The following is a 25,561-nucleotide window of genomic DNA, read 5'->3' on the forward strand; positions in this document are numbered from 1 at the left end:
AGATGATGTTCTGGGTTGTATGCAATGTTACAAATGGTTTTCATGATTTGAAAATGGTCTTCAGTTGATTGAAGATGATCCTCGACCAAGAATCATTTGATGACCAAACAGCGCAAAAAAACGAATGGATGTTTGTTGGCAACTTTTTGAACAAGCCGAAGATGATGAAACATTCATGCAAAGGATCATAACAGGAGATGAAAGCTGAGTTTACAGCTACAACACTGAGACAAAAGTTCAATCATCAAAAAATCCAACATTACAAATATCACTACTAACACAAACATGTTGCACTCAAATTACAATAACACAAAAACTAAATGGATATCAACAGTCTAAGAACATGTGATTGCAGAGGAGGTTATTCAGAACACAAAACTGCCAACCACACATCACTAAATATCTCTTTTGGTGCATAATTAGAAATGTTTGTTTTCTGAACAAACATCATACAGAATATATTCCATTTTTCTAGACAGTTTGTTACAGACTCCTAGCTCTACATGCATAAGTTACTGCCAATGCACTTTTGTCTACTATTTCAATTTGCTACATAATACAGACATTTTTTATTTAACTATTTCCATATTTATACAATAATTTTTTTAGCCTAGGCATATTGTCCAGTAATTAAGTGTAACTTATATGGACTATTATTTTTTTATTGACATTTTGAGGCATTTAGACATTTTTATTGATTAAATAATAATAACTCACAGAATGAAAGATTACTGTTTGTGGACCCAAGCAACCCACAATCTTTGCAGAAAATTATCGCTTCTAAATACTGTTAATACAGTATGTGGAATTCCCTTTATTAGCAACTAAATTTAGTTATAAGGTTTTGGTTGTACAGACCATAATTTACAGCTCAAGGAGTCACAGCCTTATTATGAAGTTTGTTCAAACAGCAAGAAATGATTGTGTTTATGTTGAAAAACATGGAAGAAGTTTTTATCTGTAAAACGATAGCGTTAACCAATATTTATGATAAGTAGATATATAAATATCAACAGATAAACAAACACATGGAATATAATATACAAGAGATTCAAAGAAACGGGAAATTAAAAAAATTAAATAACGTTAATGAAAAACTTTTTTTAGAAAATTAATTTCATTTCATGTAATTGTACAAATGTTGATGAAATCTTCCAGGTGACCTCCTCTTCTACGTAAACACTCACTCCTCTTCGTTAAATTGTTCATGGTTTGACGTAACATCTCAACTGGAATTTCCGCAATTGCTTCTCGGATCTTTGCCTTCAGTTCCTCCGTTGTAGCAGGTCTACTGTGGAACACTTTGCTTTTAAGGTGACCCCACAAAATGTAATCGCAAGCTGAGAGATCAGGCTATCTGGGAGGCCATCTAATGCCACCATTTCGTGAAATGACACGTTGTCCAAACAATCGGCGTACAGCTCCATCAATATTCGTGAATATGTGACGTTGCTCCATCTTGTCGAAACCAGGCTGTGTTAAGAATTGGTGGAAATCTCTTTTGTTGTTCCACAACAAAGGTTTCAAGCATGGCTACGTAACGAGCCGACATCACTGTAATCACAAGACCGTTGTCACCCTCAAAAAAAAAAGGGCCTATAACACCGTAAGATGACGTAGCACACCACATGGTCACATTCTGGCTGTGCAACAGATGCTGGTGTAGCTGCGTAGGATTTTCTTGTGCTCAGTATCTGAAATTTTGCTTGTTAACAAATCCAATGAGGTGGAAATGTGCTTCGTCTGACATCCACAGTTCGTGAACAAACTCTTCATTATCATTTATCTTCTGAATCATTACATTACGGAATTGTGCTCGCACAACTGCATCGTTCGGTTTCAGTTCCTGGACGATCTGCAACTTGTATGGATGGAATTGCAAGTCCTTCACTATCATTCTTCGAACACTTGAACTATGCAATTGTAAAGATGCTGAGAAACGACTGATTGAACGATGTGGACTTCGTGTGACAGCAGCTTGTAAAGCTTGAACATTCTGTGGTATACGGACGGTTCGCTCACGGCCTGGAGGTTTCTTTTTCATTGCCGAACCAGTTTCCTCAAAATTAGATATCCATGTTTTAATTGCATGTGTTGATGGAACACGGTCGTGCCATCCCAGATTAAAATGACGGCGAAATTCTCTATGCACTCCTTCCACACTGTCATTGTTTTTGTAAAACACTTTGATAGCAAATGCACGTTGCACACCACTCCAAGGATCCATGACAACTAAATGGCAGGTTAGGTTAGAGAGGCTGGCGCCACTTATCAAGTGGTACCAATCACCCACGGCTACCAACACAACTTTCAAAATTTCACGTTTCTTTGAATCACCCTATACAAATCTTGTATAATAGTACTAAATAAACATCCATGCAAAATTAGTGTTTTATCAAAAATAATATTTAACAGAAATGGTAAAATACAAGGAAAAAATTTAGTTAAAAATTAATTAAATTAAAAAGTTACATCAATTGTTTTCTATCGGTGAATAAATTCATCTAAAAAAAAGGTAAAAAATCGACTGTTATTAAAATGTACATATTTCTGCCGTTAAAACAAATTATTAAAAATAATTTAAACAAAACAGGATTTAATTTCGTATCTATATCTTTTTATCTTTCTGTTACAAAATTGCAACTTCTCAAAGATGTATTATTTTTGTTGCTCAAATAACAGTTACAGAAATTATAATAACCCAAACACTGTTATAAAATCTAAAATGTGTAAATCTAGTAAATGTGTTATAAAATTTAGTAAATAAGAGAGTATGTTTCCTCTTGTATGTATTACAACAAAACTGTATAATTATAGATGAAAACATTATGCGCATCTCTGAATAAAAAAAAACTATTTAATTTTTTATTTATAATTGCAGTAAAACAACCTTTCTTGTAAAAAAATTGTCAAAATATACTCACTAATGTGAAAAAAAAAAATTGGGTATATTTTTTCACATTAGTACTCACTAATGTATACTCGCTAATGTGAAAAAATATACTCAACTATTTTTTATTTTTTCACATTAGTGAGTATTTCTTTAGGATAAGTACACATGAATGTAACTAGTCTATGAACAGTAATCCAAAATTATTCCATTCGTAATAAAACAAATTTACCTAATAACTTTGAACATAAGATAGTGGGCTTACTAAAATGATAACCCACTCTTTCATTTCAAGGCTAATGTACATGGCCAATTAAACAGTTGTAATAAAATAACATAGAGTGCATTAGCTCCATTTAAAACCCACATCCACCTCAAAAGCACACACATCTAGCATAATTTGCTTTTAAATATTTTTCAGCATGTAGCTGATTTATGTATAAAGCAGAAAAAAAGCATTGAACACAACCCCTTACCATAACAAAATTTAATTGTGTATACACTTTCAATGGGTTTTTAACTATTTGGGGTTTAACTATTTTTTTTTAAACACAGTAGTTTAGAAAAAACTCTTTACACTCTTATAATACCCATTTACAAAATAATAAAAATGTTTCACTTTGACATTTTTAACAATAAAAAATTAGTGAAATTCATATAATCCGTATTTACTTCTAACCTCCAATAAAATCTGAAAACTATTCCTACACAATTTAGAAACATTCTTAAGTCAAGTTGGATCAAAAAAAGTTGGTAAAATTTACCTATCTTTAATGAAATTAAACTAAATAATACATAATTAATCTATTTAAATTATATAAAAATTTGTTCAAGAGAGTATGATTTAAATTATCAATATAAATATATCTTTTGCATATTAAGGAAAGGCGTTTATAAAGGTCACATCTTGGAGTTTTGGCTTCTTAATTAGAAATTCACATTAAAGATTTGTTTTGATATCTTTAAATTTGATTATGATCTCTTTATTTTTTTTACATAATCAGTTAATATAAATAAAATATTTACATTAATTTAATCAGAATTAAGTTAAATAAATGTTTGGAAATAAAATTAATAAATTACAGATAACTTTTATGAATAGATCATAAATGCTGTTTTTAAATTAGTATAATTTTTTTGCAGTACAAAACTAATAAAAATATAATATTATAAGTATTTAAAAATATAATCTGTGGCATTTTCTAGTCTATATATATATTTATATATATATTGTTTAATCAAAAGTAAAATCTACTGCTAATAATGTAGTTGTAAAAGAAATATTTATATCTTCAAATAGGTATGTCGCTGTGGATAAATCTAACATTATAATATTAATAAGCTAATGTTGTAATAACATTATACAGTGTTTCAAATGAATATCGGGGTTTAAAGTTTTGTAATATTTATTAAGAATTTTAATTATATTGGTAAATTATATGTGAAATCAAAGACAAACTCAGATTCTCCTACAAGTGTTCAATGTGAACACCATTTGTAATGTGGCACACAATCAGCCGATAGAAGTTCATCCCATATTTTAATCAGCAAGTCTGGAGGTAATTGATGTGACAGCTGCTTCAATCCTGCATCTCAAATAGTCAGGTACGTAAACCGTTAATGGTGGCACCAAGAATTGATCCTTTAAAACCCCCAGAGAAAAAATCACATGGGGTCAGATCAAACGAATGTGGAGGCCATGGCAAACAAGCCCTATCATCTGGTCCTCCAATAGTCGGGGAGAACTTCATTCAACCAGTCACGTACAGCATTATACCAGTGAGAAGGCATAATATCTTGTTCCTGTGGTTCATATTGCACTTGGGGAAAATTTGCAGTTAGCCTTTTTAATGTATTTCCTAGGACTACACACAAAAGACCCTCTTACATGTTCAATCTTCAGACACATTCAGTCATCCTGTACTCTTCACCTGTAGATGAAGTTCAGTTCCTTCGTTCTTAGAAAGTCATTCAGTTTTGTTTGAGACTTGGCTAGATGTGTTTTATTTCAAGTTTATGTTAGTAGTACACTGATGGAAATGTTGCTTGAGGCATTCACATCGGTGGCATCCTGGCTGAGGCTTGACTGAAAAATATCATTGGTGAGGTACTGATGAAGATGAGCTCAAGTAAAGCCCATAAGGGCTAAGTATGGAGCGGGTGGCATGATGACCAAAACTGTCACATGGAGGGTGTCTTCTCCTATGTGATCAGGATGTAAGCTTCCCTTTACAAACTGTTTATACCAGTGGTTGCCAAACTCTTCCAAGTCACAGTGGTCTTTTTCAATTAAAATTTTTCCATGGCGTCCTACTCTATGACTACTCGAAGTAAGAGATAAAAATAAATAAATTTTGTGTAGCTTCATTGTTTTTTTTGTTTATTAACATTAAATTAATAATTATTACTGCCTTGGTTCAATTAATTATGAAGCTTTTACAATACTTTGCGGTGTCCCTGAGAAATATTACATAGCTTTAAAACCACGATATTCATTTTGAAACACTTTGTACTAGGTTACGTTATAAATCGGTAATAACAAAATTATCACGGTTCCACAATAAAATTTACATAATCAGAGTGATTGGAGTCCTGCAGCACTCAATTTCATTTATCTGCTTGCTATTAATACGATAGTTGTATAGTCTTGCAATGACTATATAAACTACCACAGAATTACAATAATTACAAGTCATAAATGAAATATTTTATAAATATGAGGTATGTTTTTAATACCACTTACAAGATGTGGCTGCAAGATTGCTTATGTTTTTTTTAATGTGCTGCACTCTTCATAAATTAGTTTCTTAGAGATAACAACATGGAATAAATTTTTTGTTTTACGTTTAAAATACAAAACACATTTGAAATAGGGTATGGTATCTGCTTTTTAATTCAATAAATTTGATATCATTATCAATTTATCAATAGATTAGAGTAGTTTGTAGTGAAAAAGCATAAGAGATGGAATTTTGATAAAATTATGTTTAATAATTGATGAAACAGAGTAGGGTAACCATCTGTTGTTAATAATGGTTTGATTTCATTAAACAGATCATCTCCCTACAATCATAACTTAGTGAGATATGACTTCCTGTATTTGAAACAGTCCCTCGTGGTTAGAACTGTGATTTCAAAAGAGCTGTTTAACACTGGTTGTTATTTACAGGTGGGTCATTATACTATTAACAGGATATTCAGAAATTAATATTACCTTTCTCTATTACCTTTAATGTCACCTTTCTCATAATATAATTATTAAAAAATAAACTGTCATTACTTCTTAATAAATAAAAACAAACTGCTGTAAAACTGAGTAAACAAGGTAATATTTTTATCAATCTGTGAATAAATATTTCTTAATACAGCGTTCAACATCTCTACAAACTGGGATCATGTAAGTGACAAATATATATGTTCACAAACCACAAAAAAAGTTTGATGAATAATAGGAAATAATAGTAATCCAAGTAAAAGTATATCATTTTAACATACTTTTGTTACATAAAACACGTTTTTATTTTCTGAAATGGTAAAGAAATTGGTAGCACTGCACCCTCTAGTTGGCATTACCGTGTATTTCCTATTTAGGCAACTATTAGTTTGATAACATTAAAAAAAAACTATGGTCAGGTTATCAAAGTTTTTTTATGTTAACAATGATTATACATTCAGTTACTCATTTTTTTGTTTAACACTATACCAGATGAAAAACTACTAGTCCATGATATGATGCATACTATTTTTAGAAGTTGCATAACTTCTAAAGTCATGAAGCAATCATATTTTTTTTATCACTTCATAACTTTTTATTTTTCCAATTAATATATACATATATTAGAAGGTATTTTTCTGAACTACAATAAAATGCTCTTCTAGATGTGTAAAGATTAATACAAAAATATAATATTTTGATAATTTGTAGAGAACAATACTTACATAACTGTAAACTTTATACATAATTAGATCAGAAATATTTTTCTTTTACCATCACTTACTATGTTTTATAAAATCAGAAAATAAATACAGAATGATTTTGTTATACTTATTACATTTTATAAGGTTAATGGCCAGTGTTTTTTTTCATGTATTTTTAGAATTTATCTTCAGAAACAGGATAGTGAGTTTTTTATCAAAATAATTATTCTCAATTTATTGTAATAAAAATTCTTATATTAGTTATTAATGGTTACCATTAAAAATAAGAAAATCATTTACATTTTGATACATAGAACAACTTAAAAATCTCTATGTTCAATCCATAACTGCAATACACATTTTAAATCAAATAATGTCAAGTCTACCTACATCAGACTGCACATGCACAGTTTTGCCTAATTTTATTAACTATTAACAAGAGGCTTGAGGTAATCGACACTTAATTTTATAGGTATTAAATTCAAATCACATAGCCTTACAACAAACAACACCTGCTTCTGCCAGTAAGTTGCATAAAAATAACTGCACAAAAATATTTTAATTCAACATAACACATTGTAAACAAACTCTTTATAAAAAAGCTAGGTTATTTAAGATAAAAACATCTAGTTAAACTACATACATATTATTAATACAAGTAATGTAAGTGATTATAAATACTTAATTACTTTATTTTGTACAAAAATATTACTTTTTGTGATCACACATTTTTACACCTTATGACATTGTAATAAAACAAATGATTGACTCTTAGAATATAAGAAAAGAAGAACTTAATTCTGCTGAAAATAGATTTATTAATGCTAAAACTTTATAAAATACAACAATCAATTATTTACAATGAAAAAGTAATAATTCAATAATTTTTATCATGCATAAAATACATTTACATCATTATAAATAAAATAATAAAAAATAAATAAAAGAACAATTAGTAAACAAAAAGTAGGTTCACTAATAATCTAAATAACACAATTAATGAACAAAAAAATTGTATTAAAACTACATAAAATAATAATAATTCTACTGCATTCTGCAAGCATATTAACAAAACAACAAAATAAACGACAAACTAGAATGATCTCATGATACAAAAAAAAAATATGACAATCATTTTTTTATTAGAATCTGCCTTCATTATCCAACAATAAATAGTTCTTGACTAGTAAACAAAAACAATCTTTTTTTTAATATGATCTACCATTATTTAATTAATTATTTTGTCACAACACTAATAGATTAGGTGATGCAAGAAAAATGGTTTCATATAATTAAATTTAAGTCTCTGAAAATGCAATATCTACACACACGCGCACACACACAAAATAATTTTTATTAATCAAATACATACATATAATGTGCACATGCAAACCACACATCATGTCACTTATTTACACCTAGGAAAATGAAATTTTACAATGAAAGTTCAGTCATACACACCTAGAAAATCTTTTTAAAAAAGATTCTACAACCCCTAAAAAGGGTAAAAATAGAAATTAATTTAATAATACTAAATGTCCTATTTCTTTAATAGCAGGAATTGTGCTGTTACATTTCACTTAATAATGTAACAGAATTTTTAGTTAACAAATCGAAGAAAAGTTGTTACACAGTGTTCAATGTCACATATAAAACTTTTACAATAATTTGGCAGAGCTATTTCTCAGAGGGTACATAAAAATCAAAATTTCAGATGATGACTTGCTAAGGGTTTAAAATATTTTCAAAAATCAAAGCAAACCGCACCATCATTTGGTTCCAAAAAATTGAAATTTTACAAGAGATCCTCCATGATCCACATACTTGTTAAGAAATTGGTGGTAAAATCAATTATTACAATACACAAAAATTTCTTTTGGTTGTAGCCTTAAGGACTTTCATTATGGGATATTAGGGACACTCTTACAAATTTATTTTCTGGGGGGCCTCCAGTTCACGTTTCGAGTCTATAACACTTACGCAAGTGAAATTTGGATCACTAAGCAAAGTTTCCAGACCAACCAATTTTGAGTGTAGAATTTTCAATGGTTATGACATGCAGCTATTAATATTATGGAACTGTGATATTTCTGATTAGTTATTGACAATGAATGAGCAAGAACTGACATATGCAAGGACAAGCAGTTCACATCACATTATTACTTCCCAAGAATGGTAGCAAAAATCAGGAGATTACTATCAATGAATCTTGGGCGCTGAAGCAACTGTTCTTATCTTACATGGCAAATGTCTGAAGCCAAAGAGCTCAGATAGTGTCCTGAGAGACAGACAGACAAGTCTACACTAACTTATCACTGGTGCATTTGAAACATATTAATATTAGCTCTGAAACTATTATTAAATTCAATTTGATCTAAGCACTTTATCAAAGCAGAATTGGTTGTTTATAGAATCTGCTATACTGGATATTGAAGCACCACTGTATGGATGATGGTAAATCCAAAACATATTGTAGCTGGAAAAAAACAGTCCTGCAACTGGATTTGATTATGTAGTACAGAAGATGCCATTACTTCAGTCAGACCTTCTACACTACATTCAAGTATATTGAAGAATTCACAATACAAATATCTAGTACTTTAAACAGATGGTAATATATTAATTGTGTAACTGGAATTTTTATCTGTAATAAGTTATTTAAGATTACTCTTAGAAGTAATCTAAATAAATAATCTAACAGCTTTTCATGTTAACATTTTTTTGTAATTCATTAAGTGATTTTATCACTTTCTGGTTAAAATATATAATAATTGTCTATGAAAATCAGCTAGTACTTAAGGAACTTGTTCAAACCAGTCTATTCCATATTGGTTTTCTCAGAACCACATAATGTTTAAAACTCTCATTCCCTAACAGAGTAGAAATGATATTAAGCACAGCGACACTAGCAACTAGTCTGCAGAGTTAGAATAACACTATAATAAATAGATTGTGTGGAAGTAAATTAATTCTGAAAAAACTCAGAAAAATAAATCTTCTCTTAAATTGGACAAACAAAGTCTGATGAAGTGGCTGGTTTCCTAACTGCAAAGGGGATGAAATTATTTAAAAATGATCGATTTTCACAGCTACCCAAGTGATAATTATGTTAACAATCCAATGAGACTGGTAGATAAGAACTTCTGAAATTTAAGATGCTCCAATTTTGAAGGAATATAAGTTTGGAATGTCTTATTTCCTGGGTAAGAATTCTAGTCTTCAATGTCTTAACAGGATGTCTGATCCTGTTAACCCTTTGAAAACCACTTAACAATTGTTCGTAAGGTTCAATTTTATGCTAAAAAGACCAAATGGCGATTTTTTGTCAATCTCGTTTTTGGCAAGAAAGACGATTTGGTGAAATTTCATCAGTATTTATTATAAGTTTTTAAAACAATGTATTTTCAATAAATGGAGTATTAATGAACTATATAAAATAAATATATAAAAAAAGAATCATGCTAATTTTGTTGCTTTAAAAATCTGTCTCATTATATGCTTGATAAGTTAATATAATGTAATGCAGAATTGAATTTTAGAAAACAGTTATAAAATGATTACTAGAATACTTTGTTATTTACATGTGAAAGTATTTAAACTATGGGTCAGTTGCAGGAACAAAATTTTGTTTTCCTGCATATAAACATTACTAACATTAAAATATTTCACTATAGACGTTAGAGAAAAACACAGCCCATAACTGTGGGATGCTTATTTGAATTTCAGTGCAATTAAAATACAAAATTCTTATCAAAATAATTATTAATATTTTACAAAGATAGAATAGAGAAAATGTAAAAGTAAACATTCTTCATTTTGACATACTGGCAATATGCAACTAGAGAAAAAACTTTGTCAGTTCCAGTTCAGTATCATGGTCAAAAAATAAACTTTCTGTATGTAAATAAATGTCTTCCCATTAACAGTTGTATTTTTCAAGTATCTGTACAATGTAAAATTATTTTGAATGGTTCGGTTTTGAATAGTTCAAAGCTTCATTTACTGAAGTTTAACTACTTTCATAATTATGGAAAAAATTGAGAATCGCTTATTTTATTTCACAAATACTTTTCCATTAATGGGTTAATGAGAAAATAATTTCATTCAAACAAAAAAAATTAATAAAAATTAAAAAAAACTTTTTTTATTATTCTTAGACTTTAATTTTATATCAATATGAAATGCATTAATAACTTCTAAAAAAATATGGGATATTAAAAAACTATGTCACTGTCCTATCAATTTGTTATTTCAAAACTTTAAAAAATATCTATGATAATATTTATACAGCATTAAAGAAGAATGCCTACCTATGACAGTCAGGTGAAATATTTATTTTATAAACTGTTAACTTTATAGCACATGTAGCACAATTTTTGATGAGCAAACAGATATGAACATTAATTCTGTTAACATATGGGACTTTGATATGAAAATTATTATTCATAATAACCACTCTTTCATATACATTTATTAATTACCACTTTTAATTCAGTATAAAAGTGATACTTTAAATTTATAATACTAGTAGTAATAAAATAACAACAATAATTGCATTAATTAACAAAAAATTTCATAACCATGTCTATGAAAAGCTAAAATAAATTAGTTTTAATTTTCATTTATTTATAAATAAAAACATTTCCTTTAAATTTACAAGGGTCATTCAATAACTAAACAGACAAACATTTTTAGTGAAGGAAATGCTTAATGCAGGCAAATAAAACTTTTGTGTTGGCAACCTTGTGAAGAGTGTTAGTCAACTGTTCGATTAATACTGACATAAATATAGCCTCTAAAGTCTTAGTTACGATGGTGTACCTGCTCAAAGAAAGTACTTTTGAAGAACAGCGTTCTGTGATCCAATTTTTACTTTCAGTATGTGTATAACCGTCAGAAATATTTTCTCGAATGAACAAACAATACGGCAGTAGCTGCATGAGCTGTGTGAATTTTTACATGTGGGTGGAAACGTTTAAAGGTGGCCGCAAGAACGAGACCAATGTCTTCAGGTGTCTGATTGAAGTGTCGACTTCAGCGTTAGATTTTCATAATTGAATTATTTATCTAAGAAAACAGATGACTTACAGTTTAACAAATTATTGAAAAAAATATCGAATAAGTGTTAGCACAACTCATTCAAAACAAACTGAATGACCATAAAACTTGTGCGTGCAAGGTGGGTTCCCGGCTTAGTGTTCATTACAAAGCCGACAGATTTGCATTTGCACTGAACTCAAAAATTGTTTCAATAACAAAGGTGATGCATTTTTGGGTAGGATTTTAAACGTGGATACATAATTTTGAGCCGGAGTCCAAGTGTCAAAGCATGCAGTGTAAACACCCTGAATCACCTGTCTGTAAGAAATTCAAATCGCAACTATTGGCTTGTAAGGTCAAGTTAATGATCTTTTGGAGCCTATGATCCGATTTCTGTGATTATTTTGAGGAATAACGCACTATCAACAGCCTACTACTCAGCCATGACTGAGAACAAAATCAAGCCTGCATTGAAGAGGAAATGTCCATGTTGGTAGAGGAACGGCGTGTGCTTCTTCTTCAAGACAACAGTCGACCTCAAACGGCACAAATGATGCTGGAAACTATTGGCCACGTGGATTGGAAGCTCCTACCTCGTCCTCCATACAGCCCTGATACCTTGTCACTTCAGATTTTTATCTGTTTGGTCAGATGAAAGAAGATTTGCGTGGCATCAAGTTCAACGATAACAAGAAGGTAAAGAAAAAAGTAAAAACTGGCTTCAAGATAAAGGTAAAGAATTCTTCGCTGAGGGAATAAGAAGACTCGTAAAAAGACGAGACAAGTGCAGATAAGTTGGTGGGGATTACATGGATTAGTTGAAAAAAAAACTTTATTTAATACACCATTTTTGCTGCACAGCTATTTGTCTGTTTAATTACTGAATGATCCTCATATGACACTGATGATCGCGTCAAATTTGAACACACTACTTTCAGATAAATTTCATTAATAGATTAAGCAAACATTATGCATAAATTCGATTAGTATTTTTGCATACAGTAAAAGTGTATATTCGTCCAAAAACAGATTTGAAATACAGGCAAGGCAGTAAATTTCATTTTTAATAAACTAATAGATTTTTTATACCATTAATGTTTCAAGCAACAAATTGAAAAATGTGACTAATAAAACTCCAATGGTGAAGGCTGCACTGAAGAAAATTAAATTACTAAATATTAGTAGTTCAGTATAAAGTCCTTTAAACATGCAATTGATAAACACAACCTTTCCTACAAAAAAACTGCATATTATTTATTTATACATACTAAACATCTTACACTTAAAATTTAAGCTAATGATTCTTATTAACAAAAGAAATTATTACTTCATAATTATTTTATTAATGTTAATTCCTAATTTAATTTTCATTTACTTAAACTAAGTGATGGGAAAAGACTACAATTTTGTTAAACTGATAAAGACAGGTTTGAAAATTTCAGATCTAATATTATAGTTTATGTTTTAACATTACACTATATTAAACCTTTCAGCGCAAGGTGTCAAAGTACCAAGCCTACTTTATGACATGTCATCCACAGCATAGTATATAGTTTCACCACTACTTCATTCCTACCATTCATATCTAGCTGATATTCATTTATAACTTATTTTAGATAAAAATTAATTTATCAACCTTTTTGAAAATAAAGGACACAATTTCAAAGCTACATTTCAATTCAGTATTTTGATTATAAAATGCTTACTCATTATCTATTTTTATGCAATATCAGACAATAATTTTGTTAATCCATTTTTAACTACAAAAAGTATCTACAGAAACATATCAGGAAATTTAACTAATTTTGAAATTTAGAGATTTATTTTAATTTTTACTAATTAAGTGTATTTTCTTTGTTCAGTGTAATATTCATGATTGATTGTATGAGTCTCATTTATACACCAATAATAAAAACTAAATAAAGAAAATGTTAATATACAATAAGAATTAAGCAAAAATAAGATTAAATTTGAAAATAATTTATTACCGAAATCTATTGCTAGGTAAAAAGTAATAGCTAATTTTAAGTTAAATTTCTGCATCTTTCTTAATGCATGTAGATACAAATAATAATATGCTCTAATTTTGATTCATCCCTTTATATATTTTTTTTTTTTTTTTTTTTTAGTTAGTAACTTTATGTGAAAGTTCAGCTTAAAATTTCCATACAACACTGCATTCCACACACATTTTAAGAAATTGCTTTCTTATCTCAAAACAATTTTACTGTAAAAGAGTATTCTTCTTGTTAAAAGCAATTTTCACTTATGTGGTTCTTGATTTTATCCCTGGTACTTCATCAACTTGGTCTAAAGCTCTGTATATTATTTTTATTACTGCACTGCTACTGTTCTTGGGCACGACTGACTTTGATTTTGTATCATTCAGTTTCAGATCATAATCTTTGGCAAGTATCTCATCCATTTTTATTATGTCTTCAAAATCTTATTCATTTTGCGATTTAGCCACAATGTTATCTCTCTCTTTTTCTGTTTAGCCTCTAAAACCATCGTTAAGGTATTACTTCAGAGGATGAATGAGGATGATATGTATGTATGTATGTATGTATAACCACAATGTTATCTGATGCGTATTTTCATTTGATGAATATTAATTCCTATGCTGACTTCTGTCCTTACTATGTCTAGTGCTTCCTGTACGTAGGCATTGAACAGAGGATAGATAAGCGACAGATTACAACCTTACCTTACACCTTTGCTTCTTTTTGTTGACCTCCCGATCTCACCATTGTTCATTCCTGTAGTCTTCTCAAATAATTCTTTAGTCCATCCTCTTAATGTCCTGTTTTTCCAATAATTCAAAAATGTTCTTCCAATTAACAATGTTAATTCTAATAATGCTTTTTTGAAGGTCAACAGTAAAAGTAACTTATTATGCAATAAACCACTGGGGAATAAAATAATTCAATCAAAATTTCAAGAGCTCTTAAGGTTGGCAATCGTGCATTGCATGCTGCCTAATTTACAAGCTGCCACTATGTAAGGCACACACCATACTCTTATTGTTTTATCTGGTAAAATTTTATCTATGAATATACAAATTTTAAACATCAGAACATAATGAGTTAAAAAACATTTAAAAAATCCACCTTTGAATTGACTTTTACATGTTTTGTGGATGTATGTGTTAAAACAGTAATTTAAATAACTGCTGTACTGTAACCAAACAATAATCAGCCATTAAAACTATTATAAGCATATGTACGACAGTAGTTAAAAAAGTTATTAACTGAACAGATTGTAATCATCTAACTTTAAATACCGATAAAACAACTGGATTGTGCTTCTCAGGTAGATAAAACATTGGAAAATATGCATTTTCCAATGTAGAGAATTCTATCCATGCGGATAGAATTCTTCTTAATAACAAGAAACAAGAGTACTTCTCTTGGCCGCAAAGGGAAACTTCTGGTCAAATTGATTTAATTTGTAATAAAATCAAGTTGTACTGTTTTGCTCTAAAGTGCTTTAATAAAACCCTTAGCTTGTCATCATTACTAAATATTTATTATGCCTATATATGTTTTTGTATAAATCATAATGCCATCTCTTGATGTTCCCTTTAGTTTTTAAGATACAAAAATGGGCTATTATTGGTTGATTATGTGGTGGCCATAATTATAAATGATATACACTGATATTAAGAAAATTAAATAAGTTAACTTATCCTTGTATTTATACTTATGAATGTGCAATATTTGCTAAAAAGAATATTCACTTATTCTTAAAAAATAACAATATTCACCCATAACTGTTTTTTGAAAAACTCAAAACAATTACTTCGGCTTATGAGAAAAGACCTTATTGTGCTTCCACTGCCATTTTTAATATATTACCAAATTTTTAAAAATTTTCCTACTAATTTATTTAAAATATAATTAAAGATTTTCTTTTATGGAAACAATATTTCTTTATCAATGAATCTTCAGATAATACTAATTATAAAATAATAATAAAGCACTTCTGATTTTTCTGTATCCCAATCGAAGTATATACAAATAAATGCACAAAATAATTTTTATAGCACCACCAGAATTCTGAATAATTTTGTAGTAATTTTTTATGTTTATAAAGAATTCTACAGTTTATTAAATTCTACAGGTACAGTTATAAAAATTATTTATTAATATGTTCAGCAAACATAGAAAACTTTTTATTTCAAATGTTATCACAAAAACTAATTCAGAAGCAGTCATTCTAACCTTAAAAAAGAAATGGATTAGTTTATAATGAGTCCTTTTATTCTCTGCTACTTAAAAAGTTAGGCAACCTTTGAAATTGAGTAGCAGTACCTTTATGTTCATCAAAAAAAGATTCTTGATTTGAATCCTGATCACACACAAGGTAAAATCTCTACACAATATTCCTTGCACACAAGCTTCCAGATTATACAGTATATTTATATTGCATTAATATACTTTAGAAAAGTGTAAAATATGAATCACTCAACAATTGCAAAAAGACCACTCATGTACACTCTCCACAGAGTAGATTACTAATATGATTAGAAAAGATCTAAGCAAATGGAAACAGTAAAGCATTATTTAACTTAAATAATTTAGGGAGACAGCTTTAATAAACAGCTGCCGACATTTTATTATTACTTTATGTGCTTTCATTCTCTATGTGCTACTCAATAAATTATACAAGCATTACAGAATTATCAAATTGTAAGTTACATTGTACCATATTATCAAGTGTCTGTAAACTTCTTTTTTTAAAATGTAACTTATAGCTTGTACAATTATTTTTTTCAGATGTCTACTAATTAATAAGGAAAAATGTTAAGCTATATAAATTCTACTTATTTTTTCTGTAAGATTATTTTTAAATTTAAATATTAAACTATTTTTATTCATACTCCAATATAGCCAGCATCAAAATTACATTGATTACCATACTTCTAATTTAGACTGAATGGAAAAAACAATTTATTTCTACTAGCAGTAGCAAAATGTTAATAGCATGTTTTCTTTAAATTACTTAATCGATACAAGTAAATAGCCTGTATGAAAAAATGTTCACAAAAAAAAATATTAACATAAATTTTACGTTAAAAAAAGCAAAATCCTTTTCAGTTTATATTCATAATACTACTATAGTGCAGCAACATGAATTTTAAATATTCATTCAAATACTCCAGATGAAAGAAAGTTGATGAAATTAAACTAAAATACCCACAGATTAGTAAATTTACAGTGATTGAATGTAGTTTTACATAATTTCATCATTAGATGCATTAACTGCAAAAAAGACATTAATATATGTAACAATAAATACAATACACTACCTATATTAAAATTATAGATATATACAAATTAATATTGTAATAACAAATAACTGAAAACAAAATTCATTTACCTTATTATTTTTTTTTAATAGCAAATCCTGTATTTAATGAAACACATTTATTAAACATAACATAAAATGACAACTAATTCATCCAGCAAATGGAGAGTTGAAAAAATGATAGATATTGTTAACAAATTATTATAATTTCTAAATATAATACATCAACTCAATTTCCTACTAAAAAAATGTTAATTCTACTAACTATTCTTGTTATTTGTATATGTGCAGAACTAAAACTCTAACAAAAAAACAAAGAAAAACAATTTCCACACTTTAGAAAAATAAAATCGATTTTAACCTCTATTTTGTGCCAACCAGTATCATGCAGCTAATTTTAATGTCAGAATATAAGCTCATTATGAACAAATTTGGATAATATAATATTTAAATATCTTTTGTTATACAAAAAACAAGAAGAAATTATATATATTTATTTACCTATACTTTTCTTTAATACAAATGAAATTTTTATTGAGCAAATATTAAAAATAAGATCACTTTCTATACCATTTATAGAATTGTACAGGATTTTTGAAAGTCTACTTTGTAACTCCTACAACTATATAATTCAGAGTTTGTTTTTTTTTATGTAAAAATGAAGCATATTTTTAAAATGCATAGAACATAAAATTATCTTATTTTCTTTCTAGAATATCACAGCTTTCAAATAGAAAGCTGGATAAAGCAACTGAAATTGTGTTAAATTTTGCTCTACAAATATTTAATTTTTCATAAAAAGTGGAAAAAGGTTCAATATTTTTGAAATGTTACAGAAATAAAAAAAGTTTTTCCTACAGAACTCCAAAATTGGTACAATAGAGCAATCTTTGAAAAAGGCTTAGTATTTTAAATACACTTACTACTGTAAAATTATTAGGGATAAAATTTGGAACCACTTGGTCTATAAACTTTGTTATTATGGTTAAACAGCATGCTAATAAGTGCAAAAAAACTTAAATGTAGTTTACAATAAGCAAACAATAAAATGTTAAGGAATAAAAATATTAATGTATAATTGAAAGGAAAATATCAAGGAAAGAATTTAATAACAAAATCAAAATATAACACAAATAAAAATAAACTAATTACTTTTAGTCCAATTTCAGTCAATACAAATTTCCTATCATAACAAAAAAAAAGAAAAGCAAAACAAAATAAATAAAAAACACCCTTATATATAATAACTAAAGCGTATGTGACTAGCGTTAAATTAATACATTATAAAAAAACCTTCCTGCTAAAACAAAACAGTACTTAATTTATACTGAAACTTAAAATAATTAAGTTTTTTTTAATAGCATAGCATAACTAATAACAATAAAAAACATATATGAAAAACCAAGCAATTGCATGTATTACAACTTAAAATATTATAATTAACAAACTGCCATGCTGGTTAGTATAAAAAAAGTGTCTTAAAAAAGGATTAACCTTTCTTGAAAAAATAAAATAAAGTATTATAAAAGAATGGAATTTAATTATAAATTAAAAAAGGCTTGTGATGTTAGGCTGTGTTAGGGCAAAGAACTCACAACATCATGAGCTACGTTTTTCAGTTCTTGTGCAAGATTATCTCGCTCAGCAGTAACACGTTCTAATCGAACAGTTAGTCTCTGTTTTTCATTCTGTTCTTCTTCTAAACGAGATTCTAATTCTGTGATTCGTTCCTCAGCTCTTCTACGTTCTGCTCCTTCTTCACCAGCTTGTCGGCTAAGTCTACCAACCTAACAAAACAATTACAAAATTCATAAAATATTTAAACCCTACAGTAGCAACCTATTTTTAGATTTTGGAAATGATATATCTAACAATAATAACAAATATGTGAAACGAAAACCTTGTAGAAAAACATTTTGCTTATAACAAGGTATAAACCAAATTTACATTGAATCTATCCTGCACTTTTAAAGTAAGCAGTATAAAAAATGTTCTGTCTAAACATTAAAATCTACAATTGCAAAATATATATATATATATTTTCATAAATTATATTAAATGTACAACATATTTTCCTAATATTAGCCTCAGACAAATGGAGAAGTGTCATGATAGTTTACATATTCAACATCTATTTATATATTTTTTATTTTTCTGTAGGTTAACTCAAAATCACTAAAATGTTTTTAGTGATCATTTTTAGTATCAATATCAATAATTAATAATATTGCTGTTTATTTTAATAAGTTAGAAATAAAGAAAATAACATTTAAAAAATAAGCAAAGGATACATGCAAAATTTCACAAATTGCTTCTGTTTAGTTCATGTATCTTCAATTTTGATGTGACAGATGGGTTAAGATTTTATAAAAATTAAAGAAAATTACTGCCTATGAATTTCAGCCAGCTTAACATTTTGATGATTTAAAAAACATATTACTCCACATATTTCACAGTCAGTGGCAACATAGATTTTCCTATTCATATCTTAACGTAATTACTCACACGTAATCAAAGATATTACAACACGACAACTTACAGACAACAATGCAGTGTGTAAATTACTAGTTTGATCATGAACGACATAGGTTCACCAACCTTAAGGAGAAAAATTTCCCAGTGGTCTTTACATTAAGAGATATCCCTTATACTTACCCCTAAAGTTTTATGAATTTTTGATAACTAATTTTTTAAAAAAAATCAAATTTTGGCTATAAATAACTCTGATGAGACTGGTGATAAAAATCTCAAATTTGTACAACTTACGGTATCTTTTTAGATGTTTACGGCAAATAAAAAATCTTCTTGTGTATTGTACTAATAAAACAGTTATAACCTCTCAAAAATCATGAAAAACCTGTTAAAAGTGATACAATTTGACTTGCTAAATAAGTGCTGCAAGGGGGTTTCTTGTCTTTTTGGCACTTTAATATTTTTATATTTATTACTGTACTTGAAATACGACTTGTTGAACCATTCAATTCATGTTATAACATGCTCATTTATGCTTGTTGCATCATTTAGCTTTGCAGTTACTGACTGGTTAGTCTGACATTAGTCAGTAACCTGTTCACATCTTTACTGAGTGTCTCAAACTTCATCCTGTGTTTGGAAATGTTTATTAAAAAATAAGTTTTACTTAGTAATATATTTGCAAGTTTTAAAATCAGTTACATTTTTACATTATTTTCAAGTAATGTCACATAAAACAATGTTCCATAGGAATTTATGTGAATGAACTATCATAAAACAGAGTATGGTAAAACAGTGCCAAAAGAACTCGTTAACATTTGTGAATTTAGTGATGAAAACAAAAAACTTATTTTTTTGTGTTAATTCAGATGACACTTAGCGTTTGTAAATATCATGAAAAAAAGTTTTTGTCAAAATTCAGTCACCTGCATGAACAGTTCTGTTATGATCCTTTGAAAACTCATAAAAAACAGTTAATAAAACTTAAAGATAAATAACATTAGAGCAAGCTCTTAAAGAATATATTTTTCCAAATTTAAATTTAGCTCCTAGAAAGTCTCTTTGTGTTAAATGTTTCAAAAGCATTTTTTTGAAGCCTCATAAATGACAATGTGTAGGTTCATTTTTTCCACCCAGCTGTAACACATGTACATCTCATTTCAAAAGTCTCCACAGGACAAAGTGTCTGTATCGATCTGCAAAGTCCTGAGAAAGTTGACATTACTGGAACTAACTACAGTGATGGGTCATTCTCACACAATTTCGAGAATTATCTGAAGAGATATCACAGTTGTTGGTTAACCACACTATATAATAAGCTTTCATTACTACAAAAATAGGCTACTTCATTGAAGAATAATAAAAGTTTTGCTACAATTTATTTTTTCTTTTATAGTGTTTAAAAAAATAAACCAATATAAAAATAAAAATGAATTCTTGAAAAAATATGTAGGCTACTCATTAAAATCTCAGTTTGGGTAAGTTTTACAAACATTTTTGAATCAATTGTATTAGGTTTACAGGTATTGGTTAAGTTATTAAATTACGACCTATCCATTAATAATTAAAAAAAATAACTATTTTTAAAATATTGAAAACTCAACTTCAACAACATAGGGGCTAAATATATAAAAAAATGTAAAGTGCATAGACAAGAAACCCCCTTGGAGCACTTATTTAATGAGTCAAAATGGTATTGCTTTTAACAGGTTTTTGATGATTTTTGAGAGGTTAACTTTTTTATTAGTACAATACAAGAGAATTTTTTTTATTTGCCATAAGTATCTACAAAAAACACTGCAAGTTGTGCAAATTTGAGATTTTAAGCTAAAATTTGAATTTAAAAAAAAAGAGTTTTCAAAAATTAATTAAAATATAGGGTTAAGTATATCACCATTAATATTTAGTGAAGTGAATAAAAACCAGTATTTACTTTTACTTGCAATTATACAAGTGTTTACTTGCAGTTCTGTGAATAAACAACGGTAAACCAAATACTTGACAAGTATTCTCTTTACTTGTAAAATAGGGAAGTACTAAATTTTTTTTAGTTTTTCTACTGTAATTGACTTCCCCGCACTTTTCTGATATTCCTTCTGAATAGTGTTCCATGCTTTTTCTTTGGCAGCAATTCTTTTAGAACTCATAGACCAGTCTAAAACAACGGTGTTGTCTTTAAGAATATTTACCAAATAAATTCTGCTACTTTCTGACGCAGATGGTTCTACTGGTTCTTGAACTTCAAAATTAGTCTCTTCACTAGACATGATGATGTTTGCTAAAAGACTGGCATGCAAACAGTGCTGGATTGATTAACCTTTTCAGATCATGTAGCCATTGAACTAGCTATGTACAGCGTCAATTTTAAAACGCTGTTACGAAATCATTTTATATGGCATCTAAGTCGCTTATTTTGTTTATATGATGTAAAATGTTTATTTAGACTAGAAAGAATATGACCATTTTTTTCTCAGAAATGTATAGCTTATCTTACTACCAACATATCGATGTATTGAAACACATAATAAATTATGATATACGGCACACAAAAAAAAAGAAGGAATTTGTGGTCATAAATACGTCACTTTACTTGAGGTCTATAAATATCTTTTCTGACAAATGATATCGGTAAACATGTAACACATAACGATTCGTAATGAATAAGAGTTAACAGTAAAAATGGTTTTTTGTCAATATGAATAGCCTTTTGAGTGGTGGGAATTTTTATAAAACGTAGTTTTCTGAATCTACGTTCACTTATACTAACATATGTTACTAATCTATGATGACACGGGTTTTTCATCATATTTTGCCCAATTTTCAACCGATTTGCTTGAAAGTATTATTTTTAAAATCAGCAAACTATGTTTCATAACAGAAAGCAAAAAATTTCGCTAATAAAAAACGCGGTAGAAATGCGCAAAATAATTCTGCAATTAAATTGTTGTAATTTTTGAGGCAATCAGATACCAACGTATTTTCGTGGAGCGCTAATCAACCGCAGATCATTGTGATGGGAAAAGATTAAAACAAAAGAAACGTTTGATGTATTGATAAACGTGTCTGAACATGATGATGTACAGGATATGAATCATATAAGTGTTTACTTGATAAGTAAAGAGAATACTGGATAAGTAAAAGCAAAATGGGAAAACTACTGGCAAATACATGGACAACTACAAATGTTTACTTATAAGTATTAGTAAAAGGTTATTCACTTAGTCTCAAGGGTTTACTTTACTTGACCAGTATTTACTTTAAAGTAAAAAGTATAGTTTATTCACTTCACTAATTATCTGTGGTAAAACTACTATCATATACCTACATATAAAAAATAATTCAAACTGTGTGTGCCATCCCTAATTCTTGGAAAAAAAAACCAAAAGTGAAATTTCACAATTTTTTATGTTCAACTTTATTCAGCAATTTTCTCATAGAAAGAAGAGATAGGTAAATAAACCAATGGACCAATCTTTTACCTTGAGAAAATATAATTTATATCCTTCCAGGACCAATAGTTTTTTAGTTATGATTTTTTCCGTAAACCCTTACAATCACAAAAATAGGTGTGTACACTGCAACGAAAATGGCTACCACAGGTAAACTGCTTAAAAAAAATAGCTTTGAAACATGTAGAAAACAAATGGGTAGGTTAAAATTTTTTTGAATTGGTCTCGCAGCCAGCTTATGTTTTTTTGGGACACTTTTTTGGGATTGACCCCTACACAAAAAAAAAAAAAACACATATTTATGTAAGGATGTATTGCATAGATACGTAGGACTTTATGTTGTACTCTTTTGGCATTATATCTCAGATTGACTGAACCATGTTTCTTCAAATTTTGGCTCAAGAAAATCTAAATGTAAGGTATTGATCCTGTTAATTTTTTCTCAAAATTCTTTTAGGGGATTGGGGATATCGCAAAAAACCAATTTTGATTTTCTTAGAGGCACTTTAGAAAAAGGTTTTCTTCGGCAGATTTTGTATCTAAATTGTATAATTAAATCAAAAAACCTTTTTTCAAAATAATCAACCCCCAGCTCTTAAAATTGAATTATAAATATATGTATTTTTTATCTTTTTGCTCTATCTCTCTTTGGTTTTAATAAATATTTTATTAATTTTTTTGGTATTTTGTATATCATATTATTTAGGCCTCTCAAAAAATTTCTACAATTTTCCAAAATTATAAACCCTGGACCTTAAACAAAGAAAATCTTTTTGAAAATTTTTACATTCTTGTTTACCTTTTATAAGACGGGGTGATAAATTTAGAGAACATCGAATTAAACCTTAACTTATGAATGAATATTTTTAGACTTTTTTAAAAATTTATTCCAGCTTTAACAAATATAATATTCTGTTTTTTTTTACTCTAATTCATTTAATTTTTACTTCCTTATATGAAGTAAAAAAAATATTGTGATTGCAGAAAATTTCAGATTTCAATGGAAGTATCCATTTTGACTAGTTTTGGCATGAAGTCTGTATATATGTATCTCGCGTAACTCAAAAATGATTAGCAGTAGGATGTTGAAATATTGGATTTAAGACTGTTGTAACACCTAGTTGTGCACCTCCCCTTTTGATTGCAATCAACTGGACCAAAAGTGTGCCAAAAAGTCCAAAATCCAAAAAAATTGGATTTTGACTTTTTCTTAATTGTACAATAAGTCCTCATTGAGAGCTTTTCAATGATATATCATAACTGGTGCTTATTTTCATTGGTTCCAGAGTTATAGCCAAATAAAATTCTAATTAATGAAATATTTGGATCTTATGAAGGGAAGGTGCACATGGGTTCAAATCTGACTTTATCCTTTTTTTTTAAATTTAAATATACAGATTTATTAATAATTTAACCTCAAATTGTAAAAAAAAAATAACAATAAATAATAATTAAAAAAAAAAAGAAAAAATATCAGAAGTTATTAATGAAATAAAATTTTACGTAATTTTCATTTAAAAAAAAAATATGTTTATGTAATTTAATAGGCGTTCAAGGAAATCATGTGGTCCACATCAGATTTTTTGCAGAGGTAATTCTTTCCATGTAAGTAACACATATACTGAATATGAGCCAAATCAGACCATAAATACAATTTTTTTAAATATCCCGACCCCAGTGCCACCTAGTGGGTCCAAACTAATTCAGAAACCTTCGTGGGCATACGCATAACTTACCAAAGTTTCATCACAATCAGATGAATGGCAAAGGAATGCATGCAGAACAAATAAACATTCATTTACATATAAATACCATCATATAAGTACCATCTTTGTACCAGGTTTTTAAAGTAAAAACTATTTCTTCGTTAATAAATATCTTCACAAGTTAGAATCAATAACGGCTAATGAACATAATAACGCCTGCATATAACAGATATCTGATTGAATAGCAGTGCAGTCTGGTGTTTGTGTCAATAATTATCTGATGAAAACAAAAAAAGTGGCAATTTAAAATCAATAGGAAGATCAGAAACAAGATTATCTTAATGTTTACAATGGGTAGCAACTTCTGGCTCACCAGATATGTGTATACATATACACATATATATATATATATATATAAACAAGAGAATATAATATATTTTACAAAATAAAATCTGCTTCTTAATTAATGAATTTAGGTCCATAGTCAATGTGTTAAAAGGACAACCCCCCCCCCCCCACCAATAAAAGCATTTCTTAGTATGTCAAGGCATTGTTTAAGAGAAGTTTTAATATGTATTATATATAGTAATTGCTAATTTGCATTGAGGTTATATAATAGCAAAACTAATAAATTAAGACTTTGGTTAAATATACATTTTTACCAATAGATTCTGTCTAAGAAATTGTTCCAGCAATGTATTACATGAATGAATTTTAGTCATCTGTTAACTGAAAATATTTTTAAACTTAGTATTTTGTATTAATAAACTTTTAAA

At 28.4% G+C, this 25,561-nt stretch overlaps 1 protein-coding gene across 4 annotated transcripts in view; it reads right to left on the minus strand.

Moving 5' to 3' along the window:
- The window catches only part of Golgin97 (Golgin 97), a 99,345-nt gene that overhangs the window by 16,121 nt on the left and 57,663 nt on the right, over positions 1-25,561 (minus strand). For all 4 annotated transcript variants that reach the window (XM_075355656.1, XM_075355657.1, XM_075355658.1 and 1 more), the window contains one exon: positions 18,754-18,945. In XM_075355656.1, coding sequence (XP_075211771.1) covers positions 18,754-18,945 — 192 coding nt within the window. The remainder of the gene's footprint in view (positions 1-18,753; positions 18,946-25,561) is intronic.

Source organism: Lycorma delicatula, chromosome 2 (genome assembly GCF_047948215.1).
Source record: "Lycorma delicatula isolate Av1 chromosome 2, ASM4794821v1, whole genome shotgun sequence".
NCBI lineage: Eukaryota > Metazoa > Arthropoda > Insecta > Hemiptera > Fulgoridae > Lycorma > Lycorma delicatula.